A 21,780-nucleotide genomic window follows, 5' to 3' on the forward strand; every position below is an offset into this window, starting at 1 on the left:
ATGGCAGAGTACCTGTGTGTGTGTGCTTGTATGTTGGAAGTGTTGGCAGTGATTGTGTAGGTGGTGCACGGAGAAAGGATCATGTTAGCTTGTGTGTCTTTTGTGAGCAATTCTCTGTGTGTGTTCATTGGCAGTACTGATTGTGTCTGGGAGTATGTTTTGGGACTCTGTTTGTCCAGCCCCCTGGTGCAGCAGAATTTGTGGAATGTTCTGGAATGCCAGTTCTGGACTGAAGCTCAGCCCTTATTACTAACAGGTGAGTTCCGCTCCGTGCACGTCTGAACACACATTCACACTTTCACTTCAAGGCACATATTTAAACACATGTTCATACGCATATGTACTGAAACTCACATGCTCACTCATAGGCTTAGACTATACACATTTCTTACAGCACTCATCCAGATATGACCAGCCCCACATATACAATCTCAAACACTTATTTGCAACAGAATACATTTCAAAATTACATTCACATGTATCTCTCTCCATAGTAGATACAGTACATTCTTCAACAGTGGTGTGTGTGTACAGTGTATAAGTATTTTTCAATAACAAAAGTGTATCTCAATACTTTGTTATATACCCTTTGTTGGCAATGACAGAGGTCAAATGTTTTCTGTAAGTTTTCACATTGTTTTCACACACTGTTGCTGGTATTTTGTCCCATTCCTCCATGCAGATCTCCTCTAGAGCAGTGATGTTTTGGGGCTGTTGCTGGGCAACATGGACTTTCAACTCCCTCCAAAGATGTTCTATGGGGTTGAGATCTGGAGACTGGCTAGGCCACTCCAGGACCTTGAAATGCCTCTTACGAAGCCACTCCTTCGTTGCCCGGGCGGTGTGTTTGGGATCATGCTGAAAGACCCAGCCACGTTTCATCTTCAATGCCCTTGCTGATGGTAGGCTTTGTTACTTTGGTCCCTGCTCTCTGCAGGCAATTCACTAGGTCCCCCCGTGTGGTTCTGGGATTTTTGCTCACCGTTCTTGTGAGGGAGATTATCAGTGGTCTTGTATGTCTTCCATTTCCTAATAATTTCTCCCACAGTTGATTTCTTCAAACCAAGCTGCTTACCTATTACCTATTGCAGATTCAGTCTTCCCAGACTGGTGCAGGTCTACAATTTTGTTTCTGGTGTCCTTTGACAGCTCTTTGGTCTTGGCCATAGTGGAGTTTGGAGTGTGACTGTTTGAGGTTGTGGACAGGTGTCTTTTATACTGATAACAAGTTCAAACAGGTGCCATTAATACATGTAACGAGTGGAGGAGAGAGGAGCCTCTTAAAGAAGTTACAGGTCTGTGAGAGCCAGAAATCTTGCTTCTTTGTAGGTGACCAAATACTTATTTTCCATCATAATTTGCAAATAAATTCATTAAAAATCCGACAATACTTTTTTGCCCTGCAGTATATATTTATATCACACACACATTACCTATCAACATTCAATGGCTTTTATTTTTCTACATTGTAGAATAATAGTGAATACTTCAGAACTATGAAATAACACATGGAGTCATGTAGTAACCAAAAAAGTATTAAACAAATTTATATTTTAGATTCTTCAAATTAGCCACCCTTTCCCTTGATGACAGCTTTGCACACTCTTGGCATTCTCTCAACCGGCTTCACCTGGAATGCAACAGTCTTGAAGGAGTTCCCACATATGCTGAGCACTTGTTGTCTGCTTTTCCTTCACTCTGCAGTCCAACTCATCCCAAACCATCTCAATTGGGTTGAGGTTGGGTGATTGTGAAGGCCATTGTCCTGTTGAAAACAAATAATAGTCCCACTAAGCGCAAACCAGATGGGATGGCGTATCGCTGCAGAATGCTGTGGTAGCCATGCTGGTTAAGTGTGCCTTGAATTTTAAATACATCACAGATAGTGTCACCAGCAAAGCACCACCACACCTCCTCATCCATGCTTCACGGTGGGAACCACACATGCAGAGATCATCTGTTCACCTACTCTACATCTCACAAAGACTTGGTGGTTGGAACCAAAATTCTCATTTGGACTCACCAGACCAAATGACAGATCTCCACCGGTCTGTCTATTGCTCGTGTTGCTTGGCCCAAGCAAGTCTCTTCTTATTATTGGTGTCCTTTGGTAGTGGTTTCTTTGCAGCAATTCGACCACGAAGGCCTGATTCACACAGTCTCTGAACAGTTGATGTTGAGATGTGTCTGTTACTTGAACTCTGAAGCATGTATTTGGACTGCAATTTCTGAGCCTGGTAATGAACTTATCCTCTGCAGCAGAGGTAACTCTGGGACTTCCTTTCCTGTGGCGGTCCTCATGAGAGCCAGTTTCTTCATAGCGCTTTAGGGTTTTTGCAACTGCACTTTGAAACTTTCAAACTTCTTGAAATTTCTGGATTGATTGACCTTCATGTCCTAAATAAAGGATGACTGTCTTTGCTTATTTGAGCTGTTCTTGCCATAATATGGACTTGTTCTTTTACCAAATAGGGTTATCTTCTATATACCACCCCTACCTTGTCACAAAACAACTGATTGGCTCAAATGTATTAAGAAGGAAGGAAATTCCACAAATTAACTTTTAACAAGGCACACCAGTTAATTGAAATGCTTTCCAGCTTACTACCTCATGAAGCTGGTTGAGAGAATGCCAAGAGTGTGCAAAGCTGTCATTAAGGCAATGGGTGGCTACTTTGAAGAATCTAACATAAACAAATCAAAATATATTTTAACACTTTTTTGGTTACTACATAATTCCATATGTTATTGCATAGTGTTGATGTCTTCACTAATATTCTACAATGTAGAAGATAGTAAAAAATAAATAAAAACCCTTGAATGAGTAGGTGTGTCCAAACTTTTGACTGGTACTATGTATGTATGCATGTATGTATGCATGTATGTATGTATGTATATGTATGTATGCATGCATATGCCGGTGGCGTTTGGTTCATATTTTTGTTCAACAGACAGTGGGGAGAACAAGTATTTGATACACTGCGTATTTTGCAGGTTTTCCTACTTACAAAGCATGTGGAGTTCTGTAATTTTTTAATCATAGGTACACTTCAACTGTGAGACGGAATCTAAAAGAAAAATCCAGAAAATCACATTGTATGATTTTTAAGTAATTAATTAGCATTTTATTGCATGACAAAAGTATCTGATCACCTACCAACCAGTAAGAATTCCGGCTCTCACATACCTGTTAGTTTTTCTTTAAGAAGCCCTCCTGTTTTCCACTCATTACCTGTATTAACTGCATCTGTTTGAACTCGTTACCTGTATAAAAGACACCTGTCCACCCACTCAATCAAACAGACTCCAAGGACATCGGGGATAAAATTGTAGACCTGCACAAGGCTGGGATGGGCTACAGGACAATAGGCAAGCAGCTTGGTGAGAAGTCAACAACTGTTGGCGCAATTATTAGACAATGGAAGAAGTTCAAGATGACGGTCAATCACCCTCGGTCTGCGGCTCCATGCAAGATCTCACCTCATGGGTCATCAATGATCATGAGGAAGGTGAGGGATCAGCCCAGAACTACACGGCAGGACCTGGTCAATGACCTGAAGAGAGCTGGGACCACAGTCTCAAAGAAAACCATTAGTAACACACTACGCCGTCATGGATTAAAATCCTGCAGCGCACGCAAGGTCCCCCTGCTCAAGCCAGCCCCCATGTCCAGGCCCGTCTGAAGTTTGCCAATGACCATCTGAATGATCCAGAGGAGGAATGGGAGAGGTCATGGGGTGTGATGAGACAAAAATATAGCTTTTTGGTCTAAACTCCACTCGCTGTGTTTGGAGGAAGAAGGATGAGTACAACCCCAAGAACACCATCTCAACCGTGAAGCATGGAGGTGGAAACATCATTCTTTGGGGATAGCTTTATTGCAAAGGGGACAGGACGACTGCACCGTATTGAGGGGAGGATGGATGGGGCCATGTATCGCGAGATCTTGGCCAACAACCTCCTTCCCTCAGTAAGAGCATTGAAGATGGCTCATGGCTGGGTGTTCCAGCATGACAATGACCCGAAACACACAGTCAGGGCAACTAAGGAGTGGCTCCGTAAGAAGCATCTCAAGGTCCTGGAGTGGCCTTGCCAGTCTCCAGACCTGAACCCAATAGAAAATCTTTGGAGGGAGCTGAAAGTCCGTATTGCCCAGTGACAGCCCCAAAACCTGAAGGATCTGGAGAAGGTCTGTATGGAGGAGTGGACCAAAATCCCTGCTGCAGTGTGTGCAAACCTGGTCAAGAACTACAGGAAACGTGTGATCTCTGTAATTGCAAACAAAGGTTTCTGTAACAAATATTAAGTTCTGCTTTTCTGATGTATCAAATACTTATGTCATGCAATAAAATGCTAATTAATTTCTTAAAAATCATACAATGTGATTTTCTGGATGTTTGTTTTAGATTCCGTCTCTCATAGTTGAAGTGTACCTATGATAAAAGTGACAGACCTCTACATGCTTTGTAAGTAGGAAAACCTGCAAAATCGGCAGTGTCGGCAGTGTATCAAATACTTGTTCTCCCCACTGTACATGCAAGCATGTATGTATGTTGAACAAAAATATGAATGCAACATGTAAAGTGTTGGTCTCATGTTTTACTAGCTGAAATAAAATATCCCAGAAATGTTCCATAAACAACAAGCTTATTTCTCAAATTTGTTTACATCCCTATTAGGGAGCATTTCTCCTTTGCCAAGATAATCCATCTACCTGATAGGTGTGACCTATCAAGAACCTGATTAAACAGCATGCTCTTTACACAGGTGCACCTTGTGCTGTAGACAAAAGGCCACTCTAAAATGTGCTGTTTAGTCACACAACACAATGCCATAGATGTCGCAAGTTTTGAGGGAGAATGTAATTGGCATGCTGACTGCAGGAATGTCCACCAGAGCTGTTGCCAGAGAATTCAATGTTCATTTCTCTATCATGTGTGTAATAAGGCCCTTTGTGGGGAAAAACTCATTCTGATTGGCCGGGCCTGTCTTCCCTGTGGGTGGGCCTATGCCCTCCCCTGCCCAGCCATGGCAGCACTCCTTCCTGGTCATGAAATCCATAGATTAGGGCCTAACAAATGTATTTCAAATGACTGATATACTTCTATGAGCTGTAACTCAGTAAAATCTTTGAAATTGTTGCATGTTGCGTTAATATTTTTGTTCAGTATATAAACAAATGTTCTTTCACACGTGCAAAGATAGACAGAGAGAGACACACTCTTACACATACATACAGTACATGTAAACACTCCTGCACACATTCTGCAGTGCATTAGTCACAAAGTAAGGAGTATATGTTGGCATCCTCTCAAAAACAGATTTTGTTATTTCACTCTTCCCCTGTCTATTAATATAGTATTTGTCTGCAAGAGAGCATGGGGCTTATGGATACAATCAAAGCTGCACACTTGCAGAGGGGGAGGGAAGTGGGGATAGATTTCTGGGGCATAAGAGTGTACCTGTCTGTGCCTGTCTGACAGATTCTCCAGAACGACAATCATAATCACTATTAACCTTGCCACTAATCAGAAAACACAGAGCTGGTTCAGATATCACATGCAGGTTGGCGTTTATTATCAGTAGTCTTATCCTGGAGGCAGAACTTAACTACTTCCCCTTCGATAGGGCAGCTGCAAAGTCAAAATTACCTATATTGTAAAAATGTATGAATACAAAAATTATATATTTGGTTTAAGGTTAGGATTAGGTTTAGCATTGTGGTTAAGGTTAGGATTTAGGTTTAAAATCTAATTGTATGACTTTATGGCTGTGCCAGAGAGTGACTGCTCAGCAGAGCTTCCTCCAGAACAAGATTCACGACAAAAAAACGCTAACCTGCATATCATACGCATGTCAGAATCATAATTACAACAATTTTTCCATCAGATGTGGTCTGTTCTGCAGCCAGAACTGACATGAGGGAGTGAGAGAGACCGAGCGCAGTGCCAGGGCAGCATGCACAGATTTTATTTGAGGAAAATAGAGTTCCATCCCTGTAGTGGCTGTTGAAGACATTTCTGTTCATAGAGAGGCAAAATTCCTCCATTATGCCAAATCCTAATGTGGAATAACCACTGGCAGTCTGGGACAGTGACTGACTGTACTAGAGTGGTGCACAGCTCATGAGTCATGATCTAAGGAACGTCTGTTGGTTTTAATTTGTCTCTGGCACTTACTTCCTCAAGAGATTTATTGGAAGGTCCATTCATTGTTGTCAAGGTATTAATCAGTGGCTTATTCAAAGATTGGGACAAAACCAACCTGAACAGCCTGGCCCTCAAGGACAGCATGCATGGCCTGCCTACTGTATCTACACTTCCACTCTGAGCCAGAGGGGGGTCTACTAAGCTAACACAGATGGTCATATTTTTTTAAAGATGGTCATACCATGGATCATTTAGCTGTTTGATTTGGAATTTTAGGACCCTTGTAGGTATATATATATATATTTGATGAAACATTGAATTTGGCCTTACTGCTACTAGCCTATAGAAACACATTGAATGACACATTCATAGATGGTAAATCAGATAGGCAATACAATAAATCAAAAGGAAGTGTGAACTGACACAAGTGATGCATTTATCACTATTTGCAATATATAGGGGTTCACAGCGAAGTTATTCTTAGATTTAAAAAAAACCTTTGACATCATCAAGTAACTCGAGCATATATTGTTTACTGTTTTTAAATTTGGCACAGAAAAAAGAGGCCATGAGTTACCTGGTAAAAATAAATGGCACCGACTGGCATGTAGGTGGAGCTGTTAGAAGGGTCAAAGATCATACCGTTTGCTAAGTCAAACGACACCGCTGGTTCTGCTCACACTGCCCTACCCTATGCTCTGACCTCTTTCTCCCCTCTCTCTCCAGATGAAATCTCGCGTCTTGTGACGGCCGGCCGCCCAACAACCTGCCCGCTTGACCCTATCCCCTCCTCTCTTCTCCAGACCATTTCCGGAGACCTTCTCCCTTACCTCACCTCGCTCATCAACTCATCCCTGACCGTTGGCTACGTCCCTTCCGTCTTCAAGAGAGCGAGAGTTGCACCCCTTCTGAAAAAACCTACACTCGATCCCTCCGATGTCAACAATTACAGACCAGTATCCCTTCTTTCTTTTCTCTCCAAAACTCTTGAACGTGCCGTCCTTGGCCAGCTCTCCCGCTATCTCTCTCTGAATGACCTTCTTGATCCAAATCAGTCAGGTTTCAAGACTAGTCATTCAACTGAGACTGCTCTCCTCTGTATCACGGAGGCGCTCCGCACTGCTAAAGCTAACTCTCTCTCCTCTGCTCTCATCCTTCTAGATCTATCGGCTGCCTTCGATACTGTGAACCATCAGATCCTCCTCTCCACCCTCTCCGAGTTGGGCATCTCCGGCGCGGCCCACGCTTGGATTGCGTCCTACCTGACAGGTCGCTCCTACCAGGTGGCGTGGCGAGAATCTGTCTCCTCACCACGCGCTCTCACCACTGGTGTCCCCCAGGGCTCTGTTCTTGGCCCTCTCCTATTCTCGCTATACACCAAGTCACTTGGCTCTGTCATAACCTCACATGGTCTCTCTTATCATTGCTATGCAGACGACACACAATTAATCTTCTCCTTTCCCCCTTCTGATGACCAGGTGGCGAATCGCATCTCTGCATGTCTGGCAGACATATCAGTGTGGATGACGGATCACCACCTCAAGCTGAACCTCGGCAAGACGGAGCTGCTCTTCCTCCCGGGGAAGGACTGCCCGTTCCATGATCTCGCCATCACGGTTGACAACTCCACTGTGTCCTCCTCCCAGAGCGCCAAGAACCTTGGTGTGATCCTGGACAACACCCTGTCGTTCTCAACTAACATCAAGGCGGTGGCCCGTTCCTGTAGGTTCATGCTCTACAACATCCGCAGAGTACGACCCTGCCTCACACAGGAAGCGGCGCAGGTCCTAATCCAGGCACTTGTCATCTCCCGTCTGGATTACTGCAACTCGCTGTTGGCTGGGCTCCCTGCCTGTGCCATTAAACCCCTTCAACTCATCCAGAACGCCGCAGCCCGTCTGGTGTTCAACCTTCCCAAGTTCTCTCACGTCACCCCGCTCCTCCGTTCTCTCCACTGGCTTCCAGTTGAAGCTCGCATCCGCTACAAGACCATGGTGCTTGCCTACGGAGCTGTGAGGGGAACGGCACCTCAGTACCTCCAGGCTCTGATCAGGCCCTACACCCAAACAAGGGCACTGCGTTCATCCACCTCTGGCCTGCTCGCCTCCCTACCACTGAGGAAGTACAGCTCCCGCTCAGCCCAGTCAAAACTGTTCGCTGCCCTGGCCCCCCAATGGTGGAACAAACTCCCTCACGACGCCAGGACAGCGGAGTCAATCACCACCTTCCGGAGACACCTGAAACCCCACCTCTTTAAGGAATACCTAGGATAGGTTAAGTAATCCCTCTCACCCCACCCCCCCTAAGTTTTAGATGCACTATTGTTAAGTGACTGTCCCACTGGATGTCATAAGGTGAATGCACCAATTTGTAAGTCGCTCTGGATAAGAGCGTCTGCTAAATGACTTAAATGTATGTAAATGTAATCATACCACCAAGGCATGCTAACCTCCCTTGTTATTGGTAATGGTGAAAGGTTAGCGTGTCTTGGGGGTTTGATCTTTGACCCTCTAACTTTCTCACTCATCTTTATTCACAATTAATTCAGGATTATCCATAATCATGGTAGCATCCACATTAATGTAGAAGTGCTCAGAAACATATGCTATTATTATTTATAATAATAAAATGGCACTACATTATTTACCATTAATTTCTATTGGGCACAAAAATATCTGAAACACAATCAAAACGAACTGCAAATGCAACCAAGTTTGTAGTCACAACCTTGATGTAGTCATTGTGCAGTGGTGGAAAAAGTAACCAATTGTTATACTTGAGTAAAAGTAAAGATGTCACACCCTGATCTGTTTCACACCTGTCTTTGTGATTGTCACCACCCCCCTCCAGGTGTCGCCCATCTTCCCCATTATCCCCCAAGTATTTATACCTGTGTTCTCTGTTTGTTTGTTGCCAGTTCATTTGTTCATAGAACCTACCAGTGTTTGTTCCCTTGCTCCTGCCTGTTTCTTGCTTCTGTTTGCTAGTCCATGCCGGTTTGACCGTTCTGCCTGCCCTGACCCTGAGCCTGCCTGCCGTTTTGTACCGTTTTGTACCCTACCCCACCTAACTGGATTATTGCCCTGACGCTGAGACTGCCTGCCATTCTGGACACTTTGCACCCTCTCTGGATTATTGACCCCTACCTGCCTTTAACCTGTCGTTTGCCTGCCCTTGTTTAGAAATAAACTTTTGTTTCTTCAACACTGTCTGCATCTGGGTTATACCTAAAATGTGATAAAAGATACCTTAATAGAAAATTACTCATGTAAAAGTGAATGTCAGCAAGTAAAATAGTACTTGAGTAAAAGTCTAAAAGTAATTGATTCTAAATATACTTAAGTATGAAAAGTAAATGTAATTGCTGAAATATACTTAAGTATCAAAAGTTAAAGTATAAATAATTTCAAATTCCTTATATCAGGCAAACCACACAGCACCATTTTCTTGTTTTTTAATTTACGGCTAGCCAGGGGCACACTCCAACACTCAGACATCTCTACAAAGGAAGTCTTTGTGTTTAGTGAGTTTACCAGATCAGAGGCAGCAGGGATGTCCGCTTGATGAGTGAATTGTGTGTGAATTTGTGTGTGAATTTGACAATGTAATGAGTACTTTTGGGTGTCAATGAAAATGTATGGAGTAAAAAGTACATTATTTTCTTTAGGAATGTAGTGAAGTAAAATTAGTCACAAATATAAATATTAAAGTAAACATACCGCAGAAAAGGAAGATAGTTCCTGCATGATAGAGTGCTTGATTTGTTACCCAACTGATCTTGTGTCCTTTCTATCATCCTGTGAACCCCGTTCATTGCTGCTTGCAGCTATATTTCACAGTTATTTTCTAAATGAATCAACACATGACATGACATAAGCTTATAAACATTTTGCTCCCAAAAACCCTCTTGTGTGAAAGCAAAGAGAGCTGACACGGTGCACGAGAAAAATGAACTGGGACAATCCCTACGTGTTGCACAGAACAGGTCATGATGCCTATGCGGTGTTGTAGGACCTATGACCTGAAATTGAGATCGGCTCCCTTCGCTGTAAAACGGTTAAAATTCAGACCTGCCAACCTCATTTTCCCCCTCGCGTTCCCGCTAGCCCAAAGACACCGCGGGACTCCTTTCTGGAGACGCAGCCGCGCCTATACCCAAATCCAGCGACCAAAGCAAAGGCGAGATAAAGTTTGAGAGAACGGAGTAGTTTACAGCTTCACCGAAATGACAGCCTACCGGTGAAACGTTTTTGGGGAGAAGAGGTGGAAACGGACTCCGGACGGGAGGGATAGAGCACGGGCGGGAGGGGAGGGACCCAGTGCGCTGATGGACTGGGAGACAGATAGTGTGCATTAGAAACTATCTCCTCACCCCTCTCCATATGACCGTCCCTCTCTGGCGGATGATGTAATTGTTTTCTATGAACCTTGCCTTTCTGAAAGCAGTTATATTTTCCATTTCCAAGTAGCAACTACAGCGCATAGACTCCACGCATCTCTCCTGTCTCCTGCGGGACGGGTGGCGAGGGAGGGTTGGGAGAGACGGGCGTTGAAGATCTAGTGAGGGGTCTCAGCGGGATATTGCTGCATTTCGGTGATTCCCAACGGTAAGTGAACGCTTTTTTAAACTAACAGCCTGTCCAGACGCAAAGTTTTGATCCCTTTCTCTGTCTCGGAGAGATGCCAAAGACTTACAACACCAAATGTCACGTTGCAAACTTCGATACAGTGTTTATTGAGAGCTGTAATTTGTCCGGAAAACTGACCTTTCCCTTTTGAGAAGCGCGTCGTAATTGTTTCCTGGGGTTCTATTCTGTGGAGCTGTCTCATGATTATTTGCTGAACATATAGTCCTACATGATCATTAAATATTTTAGCTTTAACCTATTTAATTCCATGTTTGTCAGTTATTTTGCTATAGACTGTAGCCTTGTTCTTAGAATAGTGGTTCAGCATTATACATATCTTATGACCTGATTATAAACTAGGCCCATAGAGTCAAAAGGTTTACTCATTCAAGTAATTAGACTTATAAAGGCTAAATGTGTATAATTATGTTAGTGCAAAAAAAGCGCCAGAATGCACGAAGCAGCCCATCTGTAGAATTAGCACGTATTTTAATTTTCCACAGTTTCTTGTGCGCTTCTTCTTGTAAATGCCTTCCCTCACCAATCGCCTCTCACGCTCTCAATTTTACAGCCGCAGGGCAGTTGGTCGTTGCACAGGGATATTGAATTCTTTAGGAATGTTATTTGCCCGAAGGCACAGCAAAGCGTCTTCAATACTAAAAAGTCCATGGAAGTAAAACTGTATTTGTAGAAAGGTTTGTAGCCGAAATTACGTGACCTATTAACTTTATAAGAAACAAGAGAGTTTTTTTGTAGACGTTTGTAAATGACGAAACCGACCTACGCAGCTTTAAAAGAAACCAGAGAAAATATTTTGTGGAGGTTGATAGTTTATTAGAGTCAGGTGGTACACACTAAAAACAAATGGTTCTATATAGTGCCAAATAAGGGTTATTTGACTCGTAACGATAGCGGATCCCTTTTGGGTGCTATACTAGAACCCTTTTTGGAGGTTATTTAAAGAACCATGCTCATATGGTTCTAAATTGAACCTTTATTGTGCTTTAAAGAACCCGTTCCTTAGGTTCTATATAGCACAAAAAAAGTTTCACTATCGTTACAACCCTTGTTAAATCCCCGTTTGGTGCTGTATAGAACCCACCTTTCTCTATTTCGAAATGTGCTAGAAATAACTATTCTTTTTTTGTATTTAGCCATGTTATATGGTCAAAATGGCATAGGTTTTTTTATTGTGTTAATTGTCTATTTGAATCAGGTGTGCTAGCTCTGGAACGGCTGGGGGTTCCCGAGGAGAGGTTTGAGAACCACTGAGCTAGACAACAGTTGACACAAGGCCACATGTTAGTCTTTCACAAGGCACTGTCACTGGCCATTGTCATATTTAACATGTCATGGCATTACACAACAAATTAGAAAAACTGGAATGAAACTATGTTCTTAGTGTGTATCAAGCAGACATCTCCCCTCTCTCCCCCTTTGTCTCTTCCTTTCTCCCTTTCTGTCTGCTGGGCTACTTTGAACCAAGCAAATTGTTTTTCTTCATTTGCAAAAGCCAGAGCCAATTCGGCCATGTGAGCACAGCTCAGTGCAGGTCATTACCGTGTTTAAATGGATTACTGAAGAAGAGGATCCAGAATGCTGCAAACCAGCAACTGGCTATATTAAAGCTATGTAATCCAGCATATAATGGCACACATTTTACAATTTGGTTTCTTGTGCAAAACAGTCTGCTATGTAAAACAATATACATTAAATACTTAACAACAGGTAAAGTAGGCTAGACCTATTATAACAATATATATATGTATATGTATACATATACATATATACGTATTATTATTATTTATTTTTTAAATTTATATTTTTTAATCCTCCTTAAGGTGCAGTCATGTGGAAAAGAATTGTGATTTGCTGCGCGCTGCTTGCGCTCTGTTCAGCAGCACCGCCCGCTCACATCAACCGTCTGGCGCTGTTCCCTGACAAGAGCGCTTGGTGCGAGGCCAAGAACATCACACAGATAGTCGGGCACACCGGCTGCCAGCCTCGCTCTATCCAAAACAGGTCAGTGTGGCGCACACACACACACACACACACACACACACACACACACACACACACACACACACACACACACACACACACACACACACACACACACACACACACACACACACACACACACACACACACACACACACACACACACACACACACACACACACACACCACAAACTCAAGTCCATACAACACAGCACATACGCACAGGCATTTGTTTTCAAGAGGGTGAATGACTCCTCTTAATAACTGAAAGCAGGAATGACTTTGAATGGCCAAATTACCCCAATATCACCTAATTTGAATGTGCACCCAGGGCATCATAACTGTTTTAGGATTTCCACACATGGGGAACATTTGTTACCATGGCCCGTTTTTTTGGCCTTTTAAAAAATAATTTCATGCTATTCTACATAATTTACATGACAGAAGGCATGAGCTGAATCTTTTGTAATACCACACAAATTACCGAAATCAATGGCTACTCTCACAAACTGAGATCAATCTGGTCTTTAATTCCAGCAAACAATAGCCCAGGCCAATGAAGCGTACCATATTGTACAGTATGAGGAGGCAAGATATTGTAGCGACCCGCACAGACAGCTGTGTGTTATGTGTTAGGCTAGTAGGTGGTTGTGTTGTACTTACCAGTACCCAGTGTTCGCGGGGTCCAACATGCCAATCAACCTGCTATCTACCAATCACGGGAATGCCTGGAATGTTCTGATGCCGGGCATCCTGGCGGTTGGCGGAGTGGCGTGGAGGGGGGATGGAGCATTGGAAGTTAAGACCAGGTTTAGCCTTTGTTCTCTCTCTTACGTCTGGGCTTCACAAGAGAAGGTCATGATTGGCCTGTGGGTTACCTTTCATTTATTTGGCGTGGGCTACGGCCAAACAGTAGCCTGTGGAAAGTTGGTTTAATAAACCGGCAATTCGTAAACTCAATCCTCTGTCTGGACAATTGTTCCTTTATGATCTAGTCAGGTCATTACAATATATACAGTGCCTTTGGAAAGTATTCAGTCCCCTTTACTCTTTTCACATTTTATTACGTTACAGCTTTCTTCTAAAATTTATTACATTGTTTATTTTCCTCATCAATCTACACACAATACCCCATAATGACAAAGCAAAAACAGGTTTTAGACATTTTTGCTAATTTATAAAAATAAAAATGAACTGAAATATCACATTTACATAAGTGTTCAGACCCTTTACTCAGTACTTTTGGCAGCGATTACAGCATAGGGTCTTCTTGGGTATGATGCTACAAGCATGGCACACCTGTATTTGGGGAGTTTTTCCCATTATTTTCTGCAGATCTCTCAAGCTTTTATCAGGGTTTTATGGGTTTTTATCAGGGATCTCTCTATACTTTACTCCGTTCATCTTTCCCTCGATCCTGACTAGTCTCCCAGTCCCTGCTGCTGAAAAACATCCCCACAGCATGATGTTGCCACCACCATGCTTCACCGTAGGGATGGTGCCAGGTTTCCTCCAGATGTGATGCTTGGCATTCAGGCCAAAGAGTTCAATCTTGGTTTCAACAGAACAGAGATTTTTGTTTCTCATGAGAGTCTTTAGATGCCTTTGCTGCAGAGATGGTTGTCCTTCTGGAAGGTTCTGCCATTTCCCCCATTTCTCCCATTTCCACAAAGAAACTCTAGAGCTCTGCCTGAGTGACCATCGGGTTCTTGCTCACCTCCCTGACCAAGGCCCTTCTCCCCAAATTCTCAGTTTTGCCGGGCGGCCAGCTCTAGGATGAGTCTTAATGATTCCTAACTTCTTCCATTTAAGAACGATAGAGGCCATTATGTTCTTAGGGACCTTCAATGCTGCAGAATGTTTTTAGTACTTCCCCAGATCTGTACCTCGACACAATCCTGTCTCAGACCTCTACGGACAATTCCTTCGACCTCACGGCTTGGTTTTATCTCTGACATGCACACTGTCAACTGTGAGACCTCATGTAGACAGGTGTGTGCCTTTCCAAATCATGTCCAATCAATTGAATTTACAACAGGTGGACTCCAATTAAGTTGTAGAAACATTTCAATGATGATCAATGGAAACAGGATGCACCTGAGCTCAATTTTTTGTCTCATAGTGAAGGGTCTGAATATTTATGTAAATAAGGTATTTCTGTTTTACATTTTTAGTAAATGTTTAAACATGAAAAAACAACATTTTAGAGTAAGGCTGTAACGTAACAAAATGTGGAAAATGTCAAGGGGTCTGAATACTTTCTGAATGCACTGTACTACAGTGACCAAAAGTATGTGGACACCTGCTCATTGAACATCTCATTCCAAAATCATGGGCATTAATATGGAGTTGGTCGCCACACTTTGCTGCTATAACAGCCTCCGCTCTTTTGGGAAGGCTTTCCTCTAGATGTTACAACATTGCTGTGGGGACTTGCTTTCATTCAGCCACAAGAGCATTAGTAAGGTCAGGCACTGGTGTTGGCCGATTAGGCCTGGCTCTTAGTCGGCATTCCAATTTATCCCAAAGGTGTTCGATGTGGTTGAGGTCAGGGCTCTGTGCAGACCAGTCAAGTTCTTCCACACCTATCTCGACAAATAATTTCTGTATAGACCTTGCTTTGTGCATCGGGCTATTGTCATACTGAAACAGCAAAGGGTCTTCCCCAAACTGTTGCCACTAAAGTTGGAAGCACAGAATTGTCGAGAATGTCATTGTATGCTGTAGCAGCTACCGAACCCAGATTCTACCATCGGACTGCCAGATGGTGAAGCGTGATTCATCACTCCAGAGAATCCATTTCCACTGCTCCAGAGTCCACTCCGGCTGATGCTTGGCATTGTGCATGGTGATCTTATGCTTGGGTGCGGCTGCTTGGCCATGGAAACCCATTTCATGAAGCTCCTGACGAACAGTTATTGTGCTGATGTAGTGCGTGTTGCAACAAAGGACAAACGATGCGTACACGCTTCAACACTCGGCGGTCCCATTCTGTGAGCTTGTGTGGCCAAACACTTTGTGGCTGAGCCGCTGTTAGACATTTCCACTTGACAATACAGCCTTTAACGTTGCCCGGAGCAGCTCTAGCAGGGCAGAAATTGGACGAACTGACTTGTTGGAAAGCTGGCATCTTATGACGGTACCACATTGAAAGTCACTGAGCTCTTCAGTAAGGCCATTCTACTGCCAATGTTTGTCTGTGGAGATTGCATGACTGTGTGCTCGATTTTATACCCCTGTCAGCAACAGGAGTTGCTGAAATAGCCGAATCCAGTAGTTTGAAGGGGCATCCATATACTTTTGTATATACAGTACCAGTTCAACATTTGGATACACCTACTCATTCCAAGGTTTTTCTTTATTTTTAGTATTTTCTACATTGTATAATAATAGTGAAGACATCAAAACACATATAGAATCATGTAGTAACCAAAAAAGTATTAAACAAATCAAAATATATTTTATATTTGAGATTCTTCAAAGTAGCCACCCTTTGCCTTGATGACAGCTTTGCACACTCATGCATTCTCTCAACCAGCTTACCCTGGAATGCTTTTCCAACAGTCTTGAAGTGTTAAACAAATCAAAATATATTTTATATTTGAGATTCTTCAAATTAGCCACCCTTTGCCTTGATGACAGCTTTGCACACTCATGCATTCTCTCAACCAGCTTACCCTGGAATGCTTTTCCAACAGTCTTGAAGTGTTAAACAAATCAAAATATATTTTATATTTGAGATTCTTCAAATTAGCCACCCTTTGCCTTGATGACAGCACATCATCTTGCACACTCTTTGCATTCTCTCAATCAGCGTCATGAGGTAGTCACCTGGAATGCATTTCAGTTAACAGGTGTGCCTTGTTAAAAGTTAATTTGTGGAATTTCTTTCCTTCTTAATGTGTTTGAGCCAATCAGTTGTGTTGTGACTAGGTAGGGGTAGTACACAGAAGACAGCCCTATTTGTTAAAAGACCAAGTCCATATTATGGTAAGAACAGCTCAAATAAGCAAAGCGAAACCACAGTCCATTATTACTTTAAAAGATGAAGATCAGTCAATATGGAACATTTCAAGAACTTTGAAAGTTTCTTAAAGTGCAGTCGCAAAAACATCAAGTGCTATGATGAAACTGTCTCTCATGAGGACCGCCACAGGAAAGGAAGGCACAGAGTTACCAGTGGTGCAAGAGGATAAGATCACGAGAGTTACCAGAGTCAGAAATTGGCAATTAACTACACCTCAGATTGCAGCCCAAATAAATGCTTTATAGAGTTCAAGTAACAGACACATTTCCACATGAACTGTTCAGAGGAGAATGCGTGAATCAGTCCTTCATGGTTGAATTGCTGCAAAGACACCACTACTAAAGGACATCATTAATAAGAAGAGACTTGCTTGGGCCAAGAAACATGAGCAATGATGAGTCCAAATTTGAGATTTTTGGTTCTAACCGCCATATTTTTGTGAGATGTAGAGTAGGTGAACGTTTCCCACCGTAGAGTAGGTGAATGGTTCCCACCATGAAACATGGAGTAGGAGGTGTGATGGTGTGGGGGTGTTTTGCTGGTGACACTGTCAGTGATTTATTTAGAATTCAAGGCACACTTAACCAGCATGGCTACACTATCATTTGTTTTTCAACAGGACAATGACCCAACACACCTCCAGGCTGTGTAAGGGCTATTTGACCAAGAAGGAGAGTGATGGAATGGAGCATCAGATGACCTGGTCTCCACAACCACCCGACCTCAACCCAATTGAGATGGTTTGGGATGAGTTGGACTGCAGAGTGAAGGAAAAGCAGCCAAAAAGGGATCAGCATATGTTGGAACTCCTTCAAGATTGTTGGAAAACATTCCAGGTGAAGCTGGTTGAGAGAATGCCAAGAGTGTGCAAAGCTGTCATCAAGGCAAAGGGTGGTTAATTTGAAGAATATATTTTTGATTTGTTTAACACTTTTTTGATTACTACATGATTCCACGTGTTATTTCATAGTTTTGATGTCTTCACTATTATTCTACAATGTAGAAAATACTACAAAGAAAGACAAACCCTTGAGTGAGTAACTTTTGACTGGTACTGTATATATATATTTATCACAGGCTATAGACTACTAAATAAAATTCCCTGTGGCACACAGACTCACTAATGATGAAGATAAAGCCATAGGCTACTTGTCACGCCCTGACCATAGAGAGCCCTCGGGGTTCTCTATGGTGTTTTAGGTCAGGGCGTGACTAGGGGGGTGTTCTAGTCTTTAATTTCTATGTTGGTGTGAGTATGGTTCCCAATTGGAGACAGCTGATGATCGTTGCCTCTAATTGGGGATCATACTTAGTGTGGTCCTTTTCCCACCTGTGTGGTGGGATATTGTTTGTGTTTAGTGCTATGTGTGCGATGAACTGCGCGTTCATTTATTTATTTGTTGTTTGAAGTTTCATCTCAATAAATATGTGGAACTCTACGCACGCTGCGCTTTGGTCTACTCATTATAACGAACGTGACACTACTACTCACGGTGATGGCCGATACGCTCATCTTGGCAATAGCCTATCTCAAGATGAGCTACTTTGAAAAACAGTAGACCTACTGCTGTTCCCTAAAAATTGGGAGTTGTTGAGTTATATTGATTCTACAGATATTTTTCAGCAGTCGGCCTTTGCTTTCCAAACTTTATGTTTTTTCACGTGATTGTATTTAGAAATGTACAATAGGCAACCAACCATAGAAATATAATCCATAGATGGCATTTCCCATTCAAGTCAGTACTGGCTGCCATTGCCTGTGTACACACAAGTTTAATAGTCAAATTGCAAGGGTAAGAGGTTCCAAAACCCTTCTATGGATTATATGTCTATGGCCACAATGCAACAAGTTATATATTTGGTGGCCAAATTGTGGCCTTCCTGACTGTAGTCAACTGGTACGTAGAATGTATGCACACATGACTGTAAGTCGCTTTGGATAAAAGCGTCTGCTAAATGGCATATATTATTATTATTACCTGCCAAAATAAAGGAAACACTTGAGTAAATGAGTGATACAAATAATATGGTCATGGTGTGGGGTACATTTTCCTGGCATGGTTTAGGTCCACTTGTAGAATATATGCCAAGGCGCATTGAAGCTGTTCTGGCAACTCGTAGTGGCCAAACACCGTTGTGTTGGTGTTTCCTTTATTTTGGCAGTTACTTGTATGCGCTTATGATAAAATGTTATCCACAGTTATTTTTGAGAAACTATTAAGCCTCTGTGGCTAAATTAAGCTCTCTCTTGAACATTCATAGTGGGCTCCTGTGGTTGGATAAAGCAAATATTATAAAAACAATTATGTGTAAGCCACTGACTCACAATTGACCAGTCACATTTATTTACTATGCAGTTACCCAATCAAGGCAGAGCCCCCCAGTTACCCATGTGTGCCTCCCATCCCCAATCTAATGATTAGCAGAGCAGCAGGCTGTCTACACTCATTGAAAGCGGGCTCCTGAATCCTCCTATGGTTGGCGGTTGCAGTAAAAAAATATATATAGAGAGATGACTTGTATAATATATACTGTATATATTTCCTTTATTTTATTATTTTTACATAATGTTATTTTTTTTGCTGCCTCTTGGGCCCCCCACGGTCCTGGGCCCAAGCCCCTGCGATAATCTGGCCCCGTGTGTAATGGTCACCTCCAGAATAAAATCAGCCATAAAATATACAGATATCAAAGCTGAATGGTGACATCTTCACTCTTTCTCTTTCCTCCCTCTCTCCCCTATCATTCCAGGGCATGTCTGGGGCAGTGCTTCAGCTACAGCGTCCCCAACACCTTCCCCCAGTCCACTGAGTCCCTGGTGCACTGTGACTCCTGCATGCCTGCACAGACTCAGTGGGAGGTGGTAAGTACACACGCAAACACACACACACACACACACACACACACACACACACACACACACACACACACACACACACACACACACACACACACACACACACACACACACACACACACACACACACACACACACACACACACACACACACACACACACACACACACACACACACACACACACACCAGGTAATGTAACACTACTCTTTGAATATAGACACTTCCACAAACCCCTAGTACACCTAACCACACAACCCCAGTAGCCTACAGAAACACACGACCACAACTATTGGTCCTGCATTTAATTCAAGGTTTTTCTTGTCCTTTAATGGGCCTGCCTGTTTAGTAGCCAGGGATTCCAAGGTCCTGGAACAACAAAGGCCCTGTGTTGAGGTGTATGTAGTTTAAAGAGCAGCCAGACAGGTAGGATAGGAGTGGGCCTGGGACCACACAGGTGAGGTGACTTCATGCCTCGAGAAAAAACTTGATTGATGTACTGTATACAATATTGAAAAAGGAAGTGTGCCTTATCAGTCCAGCTGTTGATACATTATTTATGACTATGATTATGACTATTTTGGATCCACAAAGGCATGCCTTTGATGCTGGATAACATTTTTGTGGATTCTTATAGCTTGACTAAAAACATTTCTCTGAGCATAAAAGTGTGCTAATTGTTTTCTCAAGATTGAATATTCTGCCGTTTCCAACCATGATGGTGCATTGTCAAATTATTTCAGATCCAACCTCCTATTGTTGATCTGGCAGCTGTATCAAGCTTGACTGATTGACTGAAATCACAACATTACTCAGAGCGGGCTACATTGTTTGAAGATGGATGCAGAGGCTTTGTCTTAAATCTCTCTGCCAGAGACTGACATGTGTGGAAGACTCTAGGAGATAGTCCTGGCAGTGCTTTGTCTTTGTGTGTTTGTATGCATGTGTGCGTGTGTTTGTGCTGAGGGGGCGGGGCGAGGGGTGCATGTGGCATGTGTGTAATGCATTGTGCGTTGTGTGAATAGGTGACTTTGGACTGCCCGGGCAGTGATGATGCTCCTCGTGTGGATAAACTGGTGGAGAGGATCCTCCACTGCAGCTGCCAGTCATGCAGTAAGGAGGGAGCCCAGGAGGGGGCACTGATGCAGCTATACCCATCAGAGAGTGCCCAAGACCCCCCTATCCTACCAGAGAGCCACCACAGTGGCACACACTCTCAGCACGCTCACACACACACAGAGCCACACACACACACATCTGATGGAGGGTAGGTCGCTCGATCACCACTGACACTTCCTCTCTCTCCATTCCTGATTCTTCTCCCAAACCTCTCCACAAGTTGTTTCTTCTACACACAGTTACAGCACTTGATGCATTTCCCTTCTCTTCCATCCAACCTCTGTTTCTACATTCAACAGCTTAAAAGCACTTTGAAAGTAAAACTTCACTTCACATGATAACTGCTTATAAAAGCACATGCAACCAAGCTCCCTTATGCTGTACTCTTCACAAGACAACCGCAGTGTAAGTGAACACATACAAAGACACGAGCTTATCTAAACTGTTTTTGTCATCTGACTTCTCACTTAGGAGGACAACAAATATAGCAATCCTACACACATGCACATATGCACCCAGGCATGCACTCTGACGCTATAGACTTTTGAAGCTGTAGTCTTATATCTGTAAATCTGTCTTGAAAAACATGTATTAAAAAAAGCATAGAGCTACAAAGTTTCTTGCCTTAATTTCTGTTTATCACCCATTTGCATTAGTATCCGACCTAATGCTATATGTTCCAATGATTGCTTCTCCTATGAGAATAAAGCTATTTTTGTTCAATCTTATCAATGCAGTTCTATCTGTTATGATTTACTTAATGAATTTTTGTCTATTATTGTCATAATGTGGTGGGAATGTGATCTTGGACTAGTCAGCTACAGTGGGGCAAAAAAGTATTTAGTCAGCCACCAATTGTGCAAGTTCCCCCACTTAAAAAGATGAGAGAGGCCTGTAATTTTTATCATTGTCATGCAGGTGAAAGAGGACCCAAAAGCGACTTGGCGAAAACAGAGTCTTTAATCCAGTAAAGTAAATACAAACAAAAAACACAACTTTC

The 21,780-nt window shown here is 42.8% G+C and overlaps 1 protein-coding gene across 1 annotated transcript; it reads left to right on the forward strand.

Moving 5' to 3' along the window:
* The first annotated feature begins 10,468 nt into the window (after nucleotides 1-10,468).
* Nucleotides 10,469-21,508, forward strand: nbl1 (NBL1, DAN family BMP antagonist). Its single transcript, XM_046311718.1, has 4 exons — nucleotides 10,469-10,756; nucleotides 12,619-12,799; nucleotides 19,557-19,668; nucleotides 20,687-21,508. The coding sequence occupies exons 2-4, from the start codon at nucleotides 12,627-12,629 to the stop codon at nucleotides 20,930-20,932; spliced, it is 531 nt and encodes a 176-aa protein (XP_046167674.1). The 5' UTR covers nucleotides 10,469-10,756; nucleotides 12,619-12,626; the 3' UTR covers nucleotides 20,933-21,508.
* The last annotated feature ends 272 nt before the right edge of the window (nucleotides 21,509-21,780 follow it).

Source organism: Oncorhynchus gorbuscha, linkage group LG18, assembly GCF_021184085.1.
Source record: "Oncorhynchus gorbuscha isolate QuinsamMale2020 ecotype Even-year linkage group LG18, OgorEven_v1.0, whole genome shotgun sequence".
In the NCBI taxonomy this organism is placed as follows: Eukaryota; Metazoa; Chordata; class Actinopteri; order Salmoniformes; family Salmonidae; genus Oncorhynchus; species Oncorhynchus gorbuscha.

Excerpts from the sequence above, each read along its gene's own strand:
- nbl1 (XM_046311718.1), top strand. The coding sequence starts at position 12,627 with ATGTGGAAAAGAATTGTGATTTGCTGCGCGCTGCTTGCGCTCTGTTCA. Across the intron at positions 12,800-19,556 it reads CCTCGCTCTATCCAAAACAG|GGCATGTCTGGGGCAGTGCT; the intron begins GTCAGTGTGGCG and ends CTATCATTCCAG. Across the intron at positions 19,669-20,686 it reads CACAGACTCAGTGGGAGGTG|GTGACTTTGGACTGCCCGGG; the intron begins GTAAGTACACAC and ends TTGTGTGAATAG.